This window comes from Dama dama, chromosome 27 (assembly GCF_033118175.1).
Source record: "Dama dama isolate Ldn47 chromosome 27, ASM3311817v1, whole genome shotgun sequence".
Lineage (NCBI taxonomy): Eukaryota > Metazoa > Chordata > Mammalia > Artiodactyla > Cervidae > Dama > Dama dama.
In genome coordinates this window covers 3,586,801-3,606,669 of record NC_083707.1, presented here as the reverse complement: position 1 = coordinate 3,606,669, position 19,869 = coordinate 3,586,801, and the positions used below count along the sequence as shown (strand labels likewise).

Sequence of the window (19,869 nt, the reverse complement as noted above, 5' to 3'; positions counted from 1 at the left end):
GGTGGGATTGGAGGGGAGGGGGTTCGAGGGGAGGGGAGGGGAGGGGAGGGGAGGGGAGGGGAGGGGAGGGGAGGGGAGGAGCCGCGCGGCCCGCGCCGCTTCCGAACCGGAAAGTTGGTCTTGCCGAAGTCCCGCCACCCCGGCGTGCGCACTCCGCTCCGCTCCGGCCGCGAGCCTCCGGGCCGGGCCGGCCGCTGGGGGAGCCCGAAGAGCGGACACGAGCCCGGAGAGAAGGTCCGGAGACGGGGACACCACCTGAGCCCGAGCGGGGCCGGCGTGCGGAGGAACGCCGAGGACCAGTGGAGGCAGGCGGCCGGCCGGCCGGCCCTCCGCGCCGGAGCGCAGGAGGCTCGGCTCCCGAGCGGCCCGGAGAGACAAAGGCGCCGGCCGGAGCCCTGCCCGCGGCCGCCCGCTCCGGGAGGGGCGCCGGGCGGCGGCGGGGGGGGGCGCGGCGCGGGGCGCGGGCGGCGGCGCAGACACTATAAAGGGGCGAGCCCGGCGCGCCGGCAAAGAGGCGCCGCGCGGACGCCGCCAAAGTTTGCTGCCTGCGCCCGGGGCCGGGAGGCCGCCGCGGCCGGAGCCGCTCCCGGCCCGCCGGGCCGCAACCGAGCGACGAAAAGCGCGGAGCCCGCGATGTGAGGCGGCGCCGGCCGCGCGCCCGGGTCCCGCAGGCGACGGCCCCTCCTCGCCGCGCGGCCGCTAATTGCGAGCGCGGCCTCATTTGCATAGGCCGCCCGAGTCCGCTGGAGGCCGGCCAATCGGCGCGGCCCTCTGCTAATGGCCATGCATTATTCACCAGCCTAATTGCTCAGCCCCATGCGCGGCCCGCGCAGCCGCCGCCGCCGCCGCCCGCGCCCCGCGCCCCGCGCCCGCCCGGCCGCCCCGCGTCGTCCCCGCCGGCCGCCCCGCTGATGCCGCTGCCCTGCGAGGGGCCCGCGCGCCGCTAGCAGCATGTCTCGGCGCAAGCAGGCCAAGCCCCAGCATCTCAAGTCGGACGAGGAGCTGCCGCCGCCGGACGGGGCTCCCGAGCACGGTGAGGGGCCGCGGATCGCGGGGCGGCCGGGCGTCTGGAGGGAGCGGGGGCCCCGCGGACCCGGAAAGTGCCCGGGCTCCCGCGAGCCGGTGTATGCCGTGTGGCGCTCGATCCGGGCAGGCCAGCCTGGGAATCCGGTCCTCCGCCGGAGCGCGCGGCGCGGGAGTTTCGGGCGAAGTAAACTTGGCTCGGCCGCCGAGAGTTGAGCTGCGCGCGGAGACGCCAGGGCTCGGGGACCGCTCGGAGCCTGCGCTGCCCCGCGGAGGCTAGCACGCCGAGCAGGGCGCGGGCGGGAGGGGCCGAGCTGCCGCCTCCGCGCCGCCCCCCGGGCTCCCCACGCCTGGACACTGGGACTGGCCTCGGCGATCGCGGCGCCCCCCAGGGAAAGCGCGGCGGCGGGGACGCGTCCCAGGGTCTCGAACCGCCGGATGCGGGCCGGGGAGGCCGCGGCCGGAGCAGCTTTGTTCGGCGCCCGGCGCCCCAAGCTGTGCGCGCTCGGAGCGGATCCGCCGCCCTGACCGCGGCCTCCCCCTCCCAGGCAGGCCAGCGGCCGCCCCGTATGCCCCGAGGGCCGCGGAGCCCGCGAGGTCCGGGCACGCCGACAAACCAGCGATCCCATTCCGAAGCGAGTAGGAAGTCGGTGTGGCCTAGCCTTTCCTAATGGCCGCCTTGGGAATTAACCCCGGGTGAGCTGCCCCGCGGCGCGGGGGGTGGTCGTGCACGCGGTAGGACCCCGGCACGCTTCTGCCGCCTCTCGGTTTTCTGGGCCTTTTTCTGCTCTCGGAGGCGCCGCGGCCACCTCTGCAGTCGGCTGGGGGGTAGGGACTTCCTGCCCATCCAGGAGGGAAGGTAGGAGCCGCGAAAGTTAGCGCCCGGCGAAGAGCGGGCTGGCTTGGCGCGCCCCAGCCGGGGAAAGTGAGGGCTCGGGCCTCGCGCCGCCCGCGGGTCCCCAGGGTGCGGGAGGGGCGATCGCGGGACGCGGGGCGACCCTGCACTTGCCCGGAGCCTGGGCACCGAGTAGTATGATCCTTAGGAAACAGGCCGGCCAACTTTTTGGATTAACCTATTATAAGTGGTTTAGAGCAGATACGCATCTTTGCTTTGGGAACTAGGCTGCAGAAAATAAAAGGAGTTGAAGAGTTTAGCAAGCGGTGCCGTAAAGTTTGCAAAAGCAGGTTTTCGTCCACATCGGAATGGAGGAGGGAGCAAAGGCTTCTTACGCGGCTGGGAATTCAGGAATTAAATAAAATTCGTGAACTCGTGAGGGTCTTTTTTGTCGCAGCGGAGGTAAGAGGTTCTTATCTGTGTCGCCTGGTCACCCAAGATTAGAACGGGAGATATGCTAAAAAGAAACGCTTGCATATGGTGGGTAGATTAAGGACAAAGAATCTTTTTGTCATGGAAATGGATTTTTTTTTGTTTTGTTTACTTCATCACATAGAATTTCTCACACTTGGTTTGTTTTCTATTGCCCTCAATGACTACATGATCAAATGAATGGATTTATTTCTGCCGAATGAGAAAGACAGTCTTTCCTTCAAAAGAACTACATTGCATCCCAGTGAGGAATTTTAAAGCTTTATTATTGTGGCTCCTGAATAGCTTAAAATCGGCTTTCACAGCCGCCCCAAAATGCAACAATGTAAATACTTCTCAGCTTTGTAGGGTCGTTATCAAAATGTGCAATGTCTCTTTTTATTAAAGCATATTTTAATTAATAGAGTAAAACCCCTTGTATTTAACAATTAACAAGCTGAGGCACTGCTATTCATTTTTAATTTCACTTCAGAAATGCGAGCGTGGTGAACGTCCTAGTGTAGCATGTGGAGGGGTCCAGAGCCCTTATTTGAAAACCTAAGATGGAGTAAATTATTCACAAGTTCTCTTTTGAATTCCCCTTGTTCTTACTGAATATATTTAGGGATGAAACATATTCAGGGTTGTTGTTGTTTTTTAATCCCACCATGGGATTAAAGTTTTTGTCAAGGCTATGTTTTTCACAATCATTCAGAGTTGTAATCAAGATATTGCCACAGTTCCTGATCATACTTTGCAACAGGCCAAAAATAGCCTGTCTGGGGCTGAGTCTCAGTGAGGAGTGTGTTCCCGCGATTGTCCCGGCAAACTGTTTAAAAAATAGTTCTTTCTGATTTAATTATTCTGAAGCTGATTGTTCATGGAGCATAAAAGATACTCTGTTCTCTGTTCACTTAAGGAATGTTCATGTATGTATTACTGTGTTGTGCTGATCGCCATTAGGAGGAGAATTAAGTAAAATGTTTTTTTAAAGATAAATGTTTGTGAAAACTAAATCACTCCACCGTGAATTCAGATATTCTCAGAATTATATTTTGTTAAAAGCAGTGGAAATACACAAACTATGCATCAAGTTATAAGTGAACTAAGTTAGTTTACATTGTTTTAGAAAGGAAGTAAATAATTCCTTTGTATCACTTTGGGTGTTACATGTTAATTAAAGCAGTACATGCCTGCAATAAAATTGAAAGTTCTTGATAATGACATGAAACACAAATATTCTATGCAAAATTTTTAGTATGGTATGGGTGGGGCAGAGGTGCACAGTCATTAATTTACAGTAAAAGGCTTTATTTCTTTTAAAAGAGAAATGTGACTATTATTTTTAAGACTTTAGTTTTTAGGTAAGCAATGAAAAGACAGCTATCCAAAAATGCCTCAGTGCTTTCCAGACCTTATTGCAGAAGTGAACTATGATGACGTATGTAGAACAGGAAAAAGTAATAAAGATTTACATAAAGTTCTAAAGTTATTCTGTTATTAAAGACGTGTTCTAAGGATGGCTGGAACTCAACTTACATTCCCAATAGGTACTATCTTTTAAAACTGCAAAGTATTTTCTTCCTGTTTCTGAAAATTTAGAAATAAATGGGATGCAGTTTTAGGATTCAGTTAATTAAATGTATGCCACCAATACTGAAATCCTTTGAGCCAGCTAAATGTTTTTGTTCTAAGAAAAATTAATTAAAACTTATAATGACGGAACAGCACTTACACTCCTACTAAGAGCTTTAAAAGGTGTATTATTGCTATCCTTCATTGGATAAAATACAAATTTGGAGGGATATATTTTATTGTCGATGGAAGGAAAATATGTATATAAGGAAGAACAAAAGAATATTATAATTTAAAGCAGTTTGCCATCCTGTATCGTTTGTTTTTTATTTTCTGCCAACTCACAGTTACATGGCTATCTTAAAAATCCTTTAAAATGTGGTGATCCTGTGATTTAAGACTTTACCAGTGGTATTCATCGACTGTGTTTAAATTAAGGGGAAGAAGGCCCCCAGCCCTGGGTGCAGAGATCTTTTCTCTTTTATCTGTCTGTGCATGGTTTGCCTTCAGCGCTCAGGGCACTCACTCACACACTTACAATTCAGCATTGCAAAAGGAAACAATACAGAAGCCACTTTCTAACATCCGTAGGCAGACTGTTTTCTCTGAAACATGAAACGTAAGGAGTAAGTTAAGCAGGAGGGGACAGGAAAAGAAGAATTTGCAAACATTTATTTTTAAAATGGCAGTTAAAATCCTAATCTATTTAAAAATACATAATTTGGTGACCAATAAAAAGTCTGCCAATTAATTCCCACCGTACAGAGAAAGAGCTGATTATGTAAGAGGGATTTTTTTAGGCACATTTAAACTTCCACAATCTATGCATAATCCAATATTTTTAGATCTGTTTAGATCCAGAAAAGGAAGGAAGGTATGGACCAACAGCAGGAATTACTTAGCAAGCTGATTATTTTTTGTATACAAGATGATGGCAAAAGCAGGCAAAAGTGGGTCAGATTTCATTTTCAACTACAGTCTCTAAGAGGCTTTGCCATTCACCCCAAGATAGCTCTGAGAACGTTTTCTTTTGGGGAGAACTCAGCAAAGGTGCAACCAAGGTTTCCATTCTGTGTACTGAACACCAGTTAGAATTTAGCAACCTTAAATGTAAGTATTTTATTTGCATGAAATAAAAACCTGCTTAACTGCCAGTGAGGTCATGCCCCATCCTTTAAGGCTGGAAACAGTTTCAAGAAGAATTGTTACATAATACTTACAATAGGAAGAGGTTTTGTTGTTTTGTTAGTTTTCATTTTCCTTCATGGTTTCTTGACCAGTTGCCAGGATAAGAACAGCCTTGTGAAGATGAGAGCTGACTCTACCGCTGGTGGGCCAGGTTTGCCATTACAGCATGTATGACGCTGCCCACACTTCATATAAGATCAGGTGTAAATAAAATCTATGTAGAAATTGAACGTTTTACTATTACTCTACATAAACTTTTATATTTTAAAAAAGAGCCCTGTCCTTAGATTTTTTTCCAGTTTTTCACTATTACTTGACATAAACTTAAACCCCATCCTTAGGTTTTTCTAATTTGAACACTTCTGTGATCTCAAAAGCAGTTAACTCTGATTTCCAAGCTGACGAGTAAGGCAAGTCGTATCACAGCAAGTGTGAAATATTAATTGAAATAATAAAATAATGTAATGGGCTCTTTATGTGAGAGATCAGGGTTGGCCTGTTTGTTAATTAAAGGCAAGAACTTGGGTCCAGGGAGACCTGAGGCTCTGGGATGGCATTCCCGGTGCCCCTCCGTGGGCCTGTCTTTTCCAGGCATCCCAGATTAGTCCTGCTGACCATCCGGGACCCCTCCCCCTCCGAATTTCAGGAAGCCTTGGGCCCCACACAGGCTCCTGCCTGGTGGCCTGGGATCTGTGAGAAGGTGGGTTTTCAGGGGACTGGCAGCTTCCTACTGCTCTACCAAAAGTGGGTGGCTCAGAGCCCTGCTGCAACAGGCCTGCTGGTTTAACCTTTGCCTGCTTTGCCCTGCCAGGGGTGGCCACTAGATGTCAAGCTCATAATACAATTAGTGCATCTGTGCTGTTGACCTTGGCAACAGGACACACCAGTGTTCTGTTAAGTGTTAACACTGGCTCTGAGAGTGGACTGGGGACTCACAGGTTTGCCCTGTGCTGCTGGGCTTATCAGATGCCCGGCTAGTTCAGCACAAGTGTTTATAGTTCTCCAAGAGGGAGAGAGACCCTTTTCTTTTGTGCGGCTGTTACATCTTGAACTGTTTAATTAACCCTGCAGGTGCCGTGGCCCTTGGTCTTAATTCTTCGCCATTCCTGGTCCTCTTTGCTGAATGCCCTCTCCAGACCACCGTCTGAACGTTGACTGTAGGCTCAGCGCAGGCAGACGCTGGCTTCAGCCCCCGGGCAGAGCTTTTCCTGGAGGGTTTTTTTTTTTTTTGCTCATGTGTGCACTTCCCCTGTAAAAACGGAACAGTGTGCTGAGGTGATGGCAAATCCTGGAAATGATTTAATACTCAGAGAGTCGACGGTCACAGTCGACCGATGGGCGCCTTCTTCCTGGACACGGCGCAGTGCGCGCAGCCGTGGTGCTCTTCAGGCCAGGTGTTTGCCGGTCCGAGAGGCTTGGCTTCTTTCTTTCTTGTTGTACCTGTGGATGTGGAAAGTGAGGAGTTGGGGCAGGACCCAGGTCGTTGGCTGCATAGACGCATGGAGGAGTAGCACGTTCAGTTTCATGTGTGAGCTGCTCTGGACCAAAAACTGACCCAGCACAGACCGAGCTTTTCCCCTCCCCGAGTTTTGATGGAAATGGTCTGCGTTGGCCGCCGAATTTCAGGTTCGTCCATTGCGCGTGAGGCAGATAGTGATATCCGTGCATTCATCGGAGGGGTGATTACAGCGTAACATCTGAATGAAAGAACGATTGTGCAACCTTGAAGTGCAACAAACATCTTATTATTTGATACGGCATCGGGCAGATAGTTAGGACAAGTGAACGTTGTGGCTGCTTTCCAGCTGCGCGCGTCCATAAAGGAAACAGTGTTCTCCCTCCCCAGCGCTTCACCCCGCAGAGGGGAACCCGCAAACCTTTTAAACAGGAGACGTTTGGTGCCTGTGCCACAGGTGGTCCGCCCTTAACACATCCGAGGCGTGGGCCACTGAGTCGGCGGAAGCCGGCCTGCGGGTCAGCGCGGCTTCGGCGAGGCGCGAGCGCCCTCCGCTGTCCGGCTCCGAGCGCACACGCTTGGAGGTCTGGGGAAAGGACAAAATTTTTCTATCGCGTCTGGAATTTCTTCTACATTGTTAAACACAGTAGGGGTCTCTATTTGTCTCCTCCTGTTTCACAGCTTGGGCTCAGTATGTGATAATTCATCTTTCTTTATGGGATTCAAAGCTATCATAAGGAGTTAAAAAAGAATTAATTTGCAAGAAAATAGTGTCTCCTAACAATTGGGGAAAACTTGAAAAATGCTTCCTAGATTTTTAAGGGATGGAAAAGGCACAGGAGAAAAGTACCGTTTCCGTTCCTCGAGACCCACGTGGCGTTTCCCAGTTACTAATTAAAATGAAGAGGTTAACATCCGTTTTCCCATAAGGGACAACTTTTGCTTCTCCTCTTGTTAATTGTAAGGAATTAAAAAGTGTAGCAGAATCAAGGTGAAAGTTGAGCTTGATCAACAAAATTATCAAACACCTGTTTACTGCTCTGCATAATTGGTTACTTATTTACAAGGCACTGCCTCCAGGACGCAGAGAATAAGAACACCTTGCTGAGAACTCCACTTAGAATTTTTTTAGGAAAGCATCATGTGGCAAATATTCTCATCAATATTACAGTGATGCTTTTACTTGTAGCTTAAAAAGATCACTGGCCATGTAAGCACTCTGCCAGGTCATCTCTACTTGGAAGACCACCTTAGCTTTTGCAGGCAGTGAAGACCTGATCCCTGTATAACATGATCCTTGTATATTGTATAGCAGACCAGGAGTCGGAGCTTAGAGAGAGATGACGCAAGGGGAGGTCCTTTTCACCCAAAGAGTTATAAAGGGACATTTTTGTTAAACATTCTCTGTGTTTTTATTAGTGAGAAGGGGGAAAATATGTACTTTTAAGACTGCCGTTGAGGCCCTCCCTAGGTTGGAGGCCTCTCTCTGAAAGGCCAGGGGAAGCCTTTTGCCCCTCCTGTGGCACCCTGGATGGCACATGTGCTCAGGAGTGCTTGAACAGTGAGTGTTAGAAACCCTGAAAATCTCAAGTATAAACAGTAAAGTGTGGGGCTAGCTGTAAACTAATTGCACATTTCCTCTCCAATTGAAATAGCTTCAGCCTTCTGCGTGTCCCTCCTCCTGACTGCTTCCAGGAGAACAGACCCCATCGCCGGGCTGGCAGCCATGGCCAGTGCATCCTTCATGTTAGCGAAAAAGGGTTATTTTCATAACAGCTCCTTCCTCTCGTTGACACTCAGTGAATCCAGCAAAGCTGTGTGGCACTTTCAGAAAGTAACCTCCACTAAATACTGCTGTTAACTAAGAAGGGAAGATTCCTGCCTAAGTTCCGTTCCTGGGTGCACTGGTTGGCATTTTTCTCCACTAGTTCTAACACTTGCACAGTCTAAGCCCCTGATTATTTGCAGTTTGAAGTCTCTTAAGTCGTTGATCTGCCAATATGCAAAAAATAAATTATTTTGACATTAATGATAATGTTAACAATGCTTGTTTTTCAGTTGTCCCTTTTAGGAAGAAAGAATTTCCTATTGCATTGGAAATAAATTTCTCCAACTTGTACTGTTGTTACAGTGGCTCATGGACATGGCTTTACCATGAAACAAAAATTTTAAAGCCATATCAACAAATGGTTATAATAACTTCTACTTTTAGAATGCAAAAGCCAGTTTCCAATGTAAGTTTAATTAAAAGATAGTTGAATCCGACACAATAGTGGCTTAAAACAATGGCAGGATTAAAGGACTTTAGACGTTATATGATAAAATTTGGAGCTGCTGTCAGATCTTTACTATGAGGGTTTTCTTGTTATAGAAAGCACTTTTTTAAAGATAAATACTTCCAGATTAGCATGTCTACGCTGTAACACGACACGTGTAGCCACTGTAACGAGAAGCAAGTTATAACAACTTATTTTGCGTCTCACCCCGAATGCGACAAGAGGTCGCTGCTTTCACTCTGGACTCAAGTGCAGTCTTGCTGCTTCTAAAGAGCTCTGTCCCCAGTGAAACAGGCTCGCTTTGGTTCTTCTCTCCCAACCAATTCAGTTGAAGTGCTTGTTGTTCTTTAAAAACGTTCTTAAAATATGCACCCAAAATTTCAATTCCACACGTGATGTATTAGAGTCTTTTCATTTGTATTCATTGCATTCAAGACTTGTCTTGTGAAATTTGTGCTTCTCTATAACTTTCATGGAATGCTAATCCCACTCAGATTTGATAGTGAAACAAGTAGAAATTAACAATTGAAGTGATCGTGTTACCATATTTCATGCAGACCCCAGTAAGAAAAACTGTAAGTGGTGATTCTAATTTGCCCTCAATAAGAAATATGAATTGTATTGAGGGATTTTTTTCCTTCACTGATCGTAGTTTTTTAAATATGTTTTAGTTAAAAGGCAAATTTATTGTGAAACTTTGCTTGTAAAATCCAACAACTGTTCTGTTAGGTTCATTAACATAATGAACTAACAGGCCCTAATGTTCAGAATGCCATTTTCACCCTATTTCCTTTGTTCAATTTTGCTTTCCTTCTTCAATTTTAGAGGCATACAGTGGAAGTTTATTTTACTTTGGCAAGAATATCTTCATTGTGTTTAGGTAATTATTAATTTCCTTTAAGCAAAATGGCTTGTTATTTGGTAGATAGTGCTTAAATATTATTATTCTGTGCATGGTTTCTACAGTTGAGACACAGTTATAATTTTGCTAACCTGCAATGGGGGCAGGAGGAAATTACGTTCCCAGCTTTCTTGACTTTGCAGGTGAACCCCACATACTTAGCACATGAAGAAAGCCAATGGAAATGTAAAAATGTATCTTTAAAGAAAATAGAGATTTCCTTGGGTTTCTTAAAACCTTAGAGAAAAATACAGTGTGAAATAAAATCCTGTTTCCTTATTTCACATGCCATAATTTGTTACAAAGAAAATCTGGGAAATTCTCATTTGTAAAGATGTAAGTTAACGTAAAGTAAATCCTTTTAGCAATCATCGCACTTTAAATGATCCAGTAATCAACCAAGTTCTAAGCATTTTCTCAGTGAATTGTCCCTAATACATAATCCATATTAAAAAATATATTCTTACATAGCACAGGGAACTATATTCAACTTAATATATTCAACTATTATTCTTTAATAATCTATAATGGAAAATAATCTGAAAAAGAATACAGATATAAAACATAAATATGTGTATATACAAAATAATCACTTTGCTGTACACCTGAAGCTAATGCAACATTGTAAACCAGCTACACTTCAATAATAATTCTTTGGAAAAGAAAATGAAAAATATTCTTTGGACAAAATATACACTGTGTTTAATTGTGTAAAACTTTAAACGTATATACCATGTGAATGCTTTTGTATACCATGTAAGTTATACATTTTTTTCCTCTGAGGAATAAAGATGTAAAAATAATTTTTCAAAAAATCAGCAGCATTTAATTTCTTTGTATTTTTCTCTTTTTTGTAGTTTTCTTTTTTAAAACTATTAAAACTCTCTATGAAGACTATGGCTGGCCTTTTATATCATAGTTTTAAAGTGTTAAAATTAACTTGTAGAATATTTTGTGTTCTAATAATTACACTATTTATGATACAGTATAACACTGATTCCAACTTGATTGCTTAATGCAGATGAACTTTTTTAAATGGCCACTAGTGCTTTTTTTAATATGTTCTTCTGCAGAAGAACATCCCACTGTTTTTTTTTTTTTTTTTTCATCCCACTGTTATAAACAAATTGTGAAGTAGAGATTCGTTGCCTTGTGTAATAATTTTTAAAATAAGTGAACTAAAATGTGAGATAGCCCATGTTTTCTTATCGTTAAGAAATTATTTACCTGAAGAGTTGAGGCTTTTTTCCTGCCCTGTTCCATAACCTTTGTGGGTTTCAGATCAGATTTTGCATACATAGAGCAAAGTTAAGTACTCCAAGTATTTATTTTGTTAACGCTGCTATCTGCAGTATAAATCAGCCATGTCTTTGCTTCTAGCTACACTCGACCTCATTACAGACACCGATTCCGCTCCTGCCTCTGTGCAGTAAGGAGACTCCTTGCAGTCTGAGCTTCAGGACTGAATTTAGTTTAAAAGTCTAGCAGGTCTGTATGGGCTGCAGCTCTAACTTTTTCCCCTTCAAATGGTTGAGCCAGTTAAGAAAATGCTAATTGAACACTGCTAATAATTTTTTTCCTTTATTTTTATTAGTTGGAGGCTAATACTTTACAATATTGTAGTGGTTTTTGCCATACACTGACATGAATCAGCCATGGCTTTACATGTGTCCCCATCCTGAACCCCCCCCCACCTCCCTCCCCACCCCATCCCTCAGGGTCATCCCAGTGCACCAGCCCCGAGCACTTGTCATGCTAATAATTTTTTAAAGGCACATATAAACTACATGGAAATAGCAGCCTCGTGGAGAGCAGCCGACCAGCCTCGAATTATAGTTTTATTTTCTTCTCTAGGGGGGGAGACTAAATGTTTTCACAAGATATTTTTTACAAGTCAGACTTCTCTGTTGAGATCAGTGTCGAATCCTTCTTTCCCTAAAACCCTAAACGAGAAAACATGGAGGCTTCTCAGCAAATCCATTTGTTGATGTTTCAACAGTAAATGGTTTTCAGGGATGTGGACCTGAGGATGCGTGGCACTTGCACTCAACTGCGCACGACAACAAAGGGCCAGCTTGAGGCTGTCATTTGTCTCTGTTCAGGTGATTTGTTGCTGTCACTCCATCCGCAAGTTGACAAAAAGCAGTTGCAAGGCAGTTTTACCCAGGCCGGCACAGGGAGCCTGAGCACCCCATTGAGGGCTGCCTGTCACCCCAGCCCCCCTGAAAGTAGGAGCTGGGCATATCCTCAGATGTTGGTTTCTCCTTCCTGTATAGCTATTTATTTGATCAGGTGTGAATGAGAATTATTCATTAAACAGGGTTGTTATTCGGCACAAGAGGGTAACGGGAGTCGGCAAGTCGCTGCCTACAACAGTAATTAAACATGTGTAACCAATTAGAGGGTTTCCACCATGGCACAAGCATATAATTTGCTAAGTCTTTCTATGTGAATAGATGAAAATAGGTACAAAAAGTGTGTCTGACTACAACATTCTCATGTTAAACATGTCAACATAAATGAACTTTAAATATATAATTTCTAGTTTGTTAACAATCTGTGGGACACGATTGGCCAGTAACAGTAACATATAATTTTGGTTCATTTTGCCAAGAAATATTGCATCTGACAGAGGCAATTAATTGTATTAAACATGATTAATTTTAGGCACAGACTATATTGATGGTGTTCGTTTGGCGAGTCCTGAAATGTAGAAACGTACTATTTCTGGGGGCAAGTGCACCCGCTAAAAAGATACAGGATTGATGTGCTGATCGAACTGTAAGTCAGGGAGATTGTTTTTCTGAGCAGAGATGTAAGAAGTGCTTATATATTCTTTGTTATATTTACAAATGAAAGTATTTAGCTGAAATTTCCTCCATGAAATAAATGCCCATTGATTTGAAAGGTTCTGTAGAATTACATTAAATCTGTAATGTCTCCACGCGGCATAAAGATAATAAATCTCCGTGGTCCGAGCCCAGGAGAGAGGCTGCAGTCGGCTCCCCTGTCAGGTGCTGACGTGAGTTTGAAAGGTTACAGATTAGTTTAGCAATGTTAAGCGAACTGGCAAAGGCATCTCTGATTTTGCTGGAAATGAGGAAGCCGGATGGTAAGGGAGTCCTAATGAGCCCATCGAAGGCTGGCTTTGTACCCAACAGACAGGGTGGCTGCAGATTGTATGAAAATATTGGAAATCAATGGCTTCTATGGAATTTCATTAAGAAGCAGTATCCACAATTGATAGAGCCTCATAATTTGATGGATTGTGCTAAGAAAATGATTAGCTAGCTAGAAAGAGTCATAGAATACACACGCCAGGACGTCAGAAATGTTGAAGTGGGGTAATTTGTACAGAATAAAAAATATTGATTTTACTTATGTGCAAAATTTTGAGGTGGAGGGCGGGCTGTCTCTCGAGGCCGGGCTGATGTAATGTCTTGCTTTTCCAGCGGCCCCCGGGGAGGGCGCCGAGGACGCGGACAGCGGCAACGAGAGCCGGAGCGGAGGCGAGGACACACACGTGTGCGAGAAGTGCTGCGCTGAGTTCTTCAAGTGGGCCGACCTGCTGGCGCACAAGGAGGCCTGCACCAAGAACCCGCTGGTGCTGATCGTGGGCGAGGATGAGCCCGCCCCGCCCTCCGAGGACTTCCCCGAGGCATCCCCGTCCAGCTCGCCCAGCGAGCGCGCGGACAGTGAGGCCGCTGAGGAGGTGGTGGCCGCCGCGGCCCCGGAAGGCGGGGAGGCCGCGGAGGCAAGGGCACCTGAGCGGGAGGACGAGCCCATGGAGGTGGGCGCGCCTGCGGACAAGGGCTTCCAGGGCTCGGGCGCGGCGCACGCGGGGCAGCCGCCTCCCCCGCCAGGCCCTGAGCCGGCCCCCGGGGCGGTCTATGGCATGCCCAGCACCAACGTGACCCTGGAGACCCTCCTGAGCACCAAGGTGGCCGTGGCGCAGTTCTCGCAGACCTCGCGGGCCGCGGGCGCGGCGGGCCCGGGCGGCGGCGTGGCGGCCGCGGCGCTCCCGCTGATCCTGGAGCAGCTCGTGGCCCTGCAGCAGCAGCAGGTGCAGCAGCTGCAGCTCATCGAGCAGATCCGCAGCCAGGTGGCCCTCATGAGCCGCCCGCCGCCGCCCTCCCGGCCGCCGCTGCACCCTGGGCCGGCCGCGCACCCCACCCTGCCGCTCTCGGCAGGCACCGGCCCCGCGGCCACGGCGCAGGGGCCCGCCGCCCCGCCGGCGGCCTACGAGGGCCCCCAGCACCTGGCCCCGCCGGTGTCCGCAGCCAGCACCCCGCACGTCCCGGGCGGGGGCCCCTCGGCGCCGGAGCCCGGCGCCCCCACGTGCTCCGGCGCCCCTCCGGCCTCCACGGCCTCCGCCCCAGCGGCCGGCGCCTCGGGGGGCGCCTCCCGGCCGCAGAACACCCCCACGCCCCCCGCCCTGGGGCCCGGGCCGCTGCTCAGCTCCGCGCCCAGCCTGCCAAGCCCACTGCTACCTCAGACCTCCGCCAGCAGCGTCATCTTCCCCAACCCGCTGGTCAGCATCGCGGCGACGGCCAACGCGCTGGACCCCCTGTCGGCCCTCATGAAGCACCGCAAGGGCAAACCCCCCAACGTGTCGGTGTTCGAGCCCAAGGCCAGCGCTGAGGACCCCTTCTTCAAGCACAAGTGCAGATTCTGCGCCAAGGTGTTCGGGAGCGACAGCGCCCTGCAGATCCACCTGCGCTCACACACCGGCGAGCGGCCCTTCAAGTGCAACATCTGCGGGAACCGCTTCTCCACCAAGGGCAACCTGAAGGTGCACTTCCAGAGGCACAAAGAGAAGTACCCACACATCCAGATGAACCCCTATCCAGTGCCTGAGTACCTGGACAACGTGCCCACCTGCTCCGGGATTCCCTACGGAATGTCGCTGCCGCCAGAGAAACCGGTCACCACCTGGCTGGACAGCAAGCCGGCGCTGCCCACTGTGCCCACCTCAGTGGGGCTGCAGCTCCCGCCCACCCTCCCAGGCATGGGCGTCAGCAGCTATGTGGACTCTCCCAGCCTCACCCCCGCCAACCGCTCCCCGCAGCGGCCCTCGCCCGCATCCAGCGAGTGCCCCTCTTTGTCCCCAGGCCTGACCAGCTCCGAGGCAGGCGTCCCAGTGGCTGCAGGGTCCCCTCAGCCGGCGCCCGGTGGATCTTCCCTGCTCAAGACCGAGCCCGTGAGCCTGCCCTGCACAAATGCCAGGGCAGGGGACCTCCCGGCCACGACGGGGCAGGTCTCCACCACGTCTGCCCTGGCGGACAGTGGCACATCCCCAGGCCTCTGCAGCCCAGTCCTCCCGGCTGGGGCCGAGCCATTTAAGGCCAAGTTCCCCTTCGGAGGGCTGCTCGACTCTATGCAAACATCCGAAACCTCCAAGCTGCAGCAGCTGGTGGAGAACATAGACAAGAAGATGACAGACCCCAACCAGTGCGTCATCTGCCACCGCGTGCTGAGCTGCCAGAGCGCCCTGAAGATGCACTACCGGACGCACACGGGCGAGCGGCCCTTCAAGTGCAAGATCTGCGGGCGTGCCTTCACCACCAAGGGCAACCTGAAGACGCACTTCGGCGTGCACCGCGCCAAGCCGCCCCTGCGTGTGCAGCACTCCTGCCCCATCTGCCAGAAGAAGTTCACCAACGCCGTGGTGCTTCAGCAGCACATCCGCATGCACATGGGGGGCCAGATCCCCAACACACCACTGCCCGAGGGCTTCCAGGACGCCATGGACGCCGCACTGCCCTACGACGACAAGGCCGCCGACGCCCTGAGCGCCTGCGATGACGACATGGACGACAACTCCCTGGAGGACGACGCCGAGCTGAAGGATGCGGCCGGCGACCCGAACAAGCCGCTGCTGGCCTTCTCAGGCTCCTGCCCACCCTCCCCGCCCTCTGTCATCTCCAGCATCGCTGCCCTGGAGAACCAGATGAAGATGATGGACTCGGTCATGAGCTGCCCGCAGCTGACCGCCCTCAAGTCCCTGGAGAACGGGTCTGGGGAGAGTGACCGTCTGAGCAACGATTCATCCTCAGCTGTGGGCGATCTGGAGAGCCGGAGTGCGGGCAGCCCGGCCCTGTCTGAGTCGTCCTCCTCCTTGCAGGCTCTGTCGCCCGGGAACAGTAACAGCGAGAGCGTGCCCTCCAAGTCCCCGGGCCTTGTTGCCCAGGAGGAGCCCCAGGAGACCCCGCTGAAGACGGAGAAGCCAGACAGCCCGCCCCCCGGCCCTGAGAACGGAGGGGCCCTGGACCTGACGGCCACCCACCCGGGCCGGCCGGCCGCCAAGGAGGAGGCCCCCTTTAGTCTGGTGTTCCTGAGCCGCGATCGGGGTAAGTGTGCGAGCACTGTGTGTCGTGTGTGTGCCAAGCCCTTTGCTTGCAGGAGCGCCCTGGAGATCCACCTCCGCAGCCACACCAAGGAGCGGCCGTTTGTGTGCACGGCCTGCGGGCGCGGCTGCTCCACGCTGGGTAACTTAAAGCAGCACTTACTGACCCACAGGTTGCGAGAGCTGCCTCCCCAGTTGCTTGACCCCAACTTTGCTCTAGGTCCCGGCCAGGGCACCCCGAGCCTGGGCCCTGGCTCCACGCCCACCACCATCAAAACGGAAGTGAACGGGCACAGCAAGGCCGGCCTGCTGGCCGAGGGTCCGCTGCTGCCGGCTGCCGTCCAGGTGCCCCCCGGGCCCCCAACGGTGATGAGCCCCGGTCTCGCGCCCATGCTGGCCCCCCCGCCGCGCCGGACGCCGAAGCAGCACAACTGCCAGTCGTGTGGGAAGACCTTCTCCTCGGCCAGCGCCCTGCAGATCCACGAGCGCACCCACACTGGGGAGAAGCCATTTGGCTGCACCATCTGCGGGAGAGCCTTCACCACCAAGGGCAACCTCAAGGTGAGGGTCGCCCGGGAGTCCCCTCGCCTCCTCTGGTCCTGGCTGAGGGCTTCCCCCGAGAGAGCGTGCGTGTGCCGTGTCAGCGAGGAGCTTGCCTTCCATACAGGTCTGTCCTCCCCTCGAGAGCCTGGTGCCACCTGAGAGGCTGCAGGGTGTTGGAGAGACGCACACTCGCTGCCCTGAGCCCAGTGGGTCACTGGTATCAACATAGCTAGGCTTTTGAATGCTTCCACATGACACAGATGCTGCTGATCCTGTCCAGAGGCCAAGGCTTTGATCTGTGGGTTTGTCCACATGATTGCCAAGAGGGCCTGGTGGGCATTTGGCAGAATCTTCCCAGCCTGAGGGCCAGGGGCAAACGGTACGATGATATAACGCTGGTATGGAAGATGTGGCCAGGCAGCCCATCTTCCCTGGAGGCGGGGTGTGTGGCCCAACACCACGGAGCCATTCAGGCTAGCATGCTGCTTTCCAGCCCAGGTTAGCTGCGTGTGGAGTCTCAGTGACCCCCTTCAGTAGGCACTGTAGACATGGCTTCCACTTCCTCATGAAATGAAGGCCACCTGAGGTCCTTGCTGACCACAGGTGCCCAGGCCTTCCCTCTATGTTTGGGAGAAAACCAGAGAAAGAGGCACAGGGAAGGCAGGAGTTCCGAGTAGAAGACAATCTGGGTGTGGGGGGAGCTTGGGGACCCTCCGGGTGGCCTGGGGTTCTTAACACCTTAGTGGGGAAGTCATCCTGTCAAGCTGCGAACTGACAGGAGCATCCATCAGCTCATCGGTCGGCTTGCCTTGTACTTGATGAAAGGAGTGTTGCAGGTTCACGTCTCAGATGTTCAGAAAAGCTCACCTGACAAGTTTGTTGTCCCAGATGAATGCTCAGGCTGGGGAGGAGGGACGGAAAGGAGCTGGAAGGCGTCCCCTGGCCCCGGATGCCCCTGTAACCGGAGGCTGGGCGCGCTCACGCCCGGGTGTGGCTCTGTCCCCGCAGGTGCACATGGGCACCCACATGTGGAACAACGCTCCCGCCAGGCGTGGCCGCCGCCTGTCGGTGGAGAACCCCATGGCCCTGCTGGGCGGCGATGCCCTCAAGTTCTCAGAGATGTTCCAGAAGGATCTGGCCGCACGGGCCATGAACGTGGACCCCAGCTTTTGGAACCAGTATGCCGCTGCCATCACCAACGGGCTGGCCATGAAGAACAACGAGATTTCCGTCATCCAGAACGGAGGCCTCCCCCAGCTCCCCGTAAGTCTCGGCGGGAGTGCCCTACCCCCGCTGGGCTCCCTGGCTGCCGGGCTGGACAAGGCCCGTCCAGGCAGCAGCCCGCCCATCGCAGGGCTGGACAAAGCCAACTCGGACGCGGGAGGTGGCCGGCCGTTCACACGGTTCATTGAGGATAACAAGGAGATTGGGATTAACTAGCCACGTCCCTGCCCTGCGGGTCTCCTTCTCGGTTCACCCGGAGCAGGAAAGACGTCACCGGGTGGCCGCCCGAGGTGGCCTCGTGCGCTGCCCGGTTGCGCCTTTCGAGGTGAACTTGAGAACTCGGCAACCTCGGAGATAGATTTGAGTCAGAAAGAGATGTCTTCCGAGAGCCGCCTTGGAAGCCAAAGGGGCTCAGACCACATCCATTCTATCCCTCCAGAGCCCGCCCTGTGCCAGGGAAACTTGTTCAGTGGTCTTGTTGGAATTAGTTCGAAACTTGAACTCTTTATCTCAATGACGTGGTCCAGTGCACCCAACGCCGGTCCCGCGCAGCACCTTCGCCTGTAGTATTTATGACGTTCAGATGATGCGGGTCACAGACAATGCAGCCTGACTATAACAGGAGCTTTTGTACTGCAGGATACATCTGGCTATGTGATTTTTTTTTTTTTTTTAAAGCAAGATTTGTTTTACTATAAATAAGTGGGTGATTTCCATGCAGGCAAAATTGTGAAGTTCTGTTAGGAAACAGCATGCTTTTCATGTGCAAGCACCTGTCAGTAACAAGCCTTTTTTTTTTTTTTTTTTTTTTTTTTAATTTAAATGTCTGTAGCTGCTATGTGGACAGTGGTCTCTAGTGTGGTCTGTAGCCCAGCAATTGGGAACAAGTCACAGACAGACGTCACCATGAATTATTCACAACGTTATAGCAGTTGTGAGTAAATATTTCACATTATCAAAGCTGTACAATAAAAAGGTAATGTTTGTATAATGTGGTTGCAAACTCTTAATTTATACTATTGCACTTTTAGTATTTTGTATTAGGGAGGTTTGTCTATAATTTGAAAATTTTAAAAGATGTAAAGCATTTTATAACTAGTAGTTTGATTGAAGGAAAATGAAAAAAAAAAGCTGTTACGGTCTTAGGTCAAACGATACGAGAAATCTGTGCTCCTTAATCAGGAACGCCACCAGGACTTGTCAGCTCCTCAGTAAACTCGGGCCTGCCATTTCTTACACTGAGGGATTTAACTTTTCTAGAAAGCCCATTTAAAAGCTTGACCACCCCTAACAAAACTCTGGTGAGCTCGTCTTAGGGCTGTGACACCACAAGACAAGCCGGGAGGGGGGAGCCAAGTGGCTGCCGTGCGGGTGTGACCTCACCATCCCCTCTGCTGCTTCCTCACGCCCGCGGACCAGACCCCGACTGCCTGCAGGCTGGCCTTGTGTTCAATAAACTGAGAGGTGCCGGGTGTTGGGCAGTGTAATCCATCATAACCGGGACATTTTCTGGGTTTCTGATTGATTTATTACCTTCTCAGATGCAAACGAAGCGCACTGTGGTCCAGTCACTCGAAGTGCAGGCTTGTGCTGGTGACGGTCAGCCGCTCCGAGTCAGGGAAGGGGCCCGGGCAGGTGCAAGCGGCTGGGCTGAGCCAGGCCATGTGGACGGGTGGTGTGTTCTACCTCATTCTGTGTGCTGCACGCATGCTGAAGTCTGAAAGCGAGACCTCCTCTGACTGCGTGGTCCCCCTGGTCATCGTGCCCGGGGACAGCGTCGGGAGGCGAGCCTGGAGGAAGGAGGCAGGCAGTCCGCCTCCTCAGCAGAGACCGAGCTCTAGGACAATCTTCCTAACACAGCCCCAGCAAGCGCAGACCACATCATGTTGCTGAGCAGAGTTTCAGAGCCTCACAGATGAGCAGACCTAGCAGTGGTTTCTGTCGGAAAAGAACATGGAACTCTCCCGCTGTTTCCCACGGAGGTGGGATGGAGTGAGCCCCGGGGACCCTCTCTTCTCCCAGGACGGGTGA

The 19,869-nt window shown here is 51.1% G+C and overlaps 1 protein-coding gene across 1 annotated transcript; it reads left to right on the top strand.

The window, feature by feature from the left end:
* Positions 1–951: 951 nt before the first annotated feature.
* SALL3 (spalt like transcription factor 3) lies at positions 952–18,054 on the top strand. The gene is made up of 4 exons (XM_061131277.1): positions 952–1,033; positions 13,178–13,515; positions 13,546–16,632; positions 17,623–18,054. The coding sequence occupies exons 1-4, from the start codon at positions 952–954 to the stop codon at positions 18,052–18,054; spliced, it is 3,939 nt and encodes a 1,312-aa protein (XP_060987260.1).
* The last annotated feature ends 1,815 nt before the right edge of the window (positions 18,055–19,869 follow it).

Bases quoted from the DNA above. Each gene is read 5' to 3' on its own strand.
- SALL3 (XM_061131277.1), top strand. From the start codon at position 952: ATGTCTCGGCGCAAGCAGGCCAAGCCCCAGCATCTCAAGTCGGACGAG. The intron at 1,034-13,177 runs GTGAGGGGCCGC...TTGCTTTTCCAG, and splicing joins GGACGGGGCTCCCGAGCACG to CGGCCCCCGGGGAGGGCGCC. The intron at 16,633-17,622 runs GTGAGGGTCGCC...CTGTCCCCGCAG, and splicing joins CCACCAAGGGCAACCTCAAG to GTGCACATGGGCACCCACAT.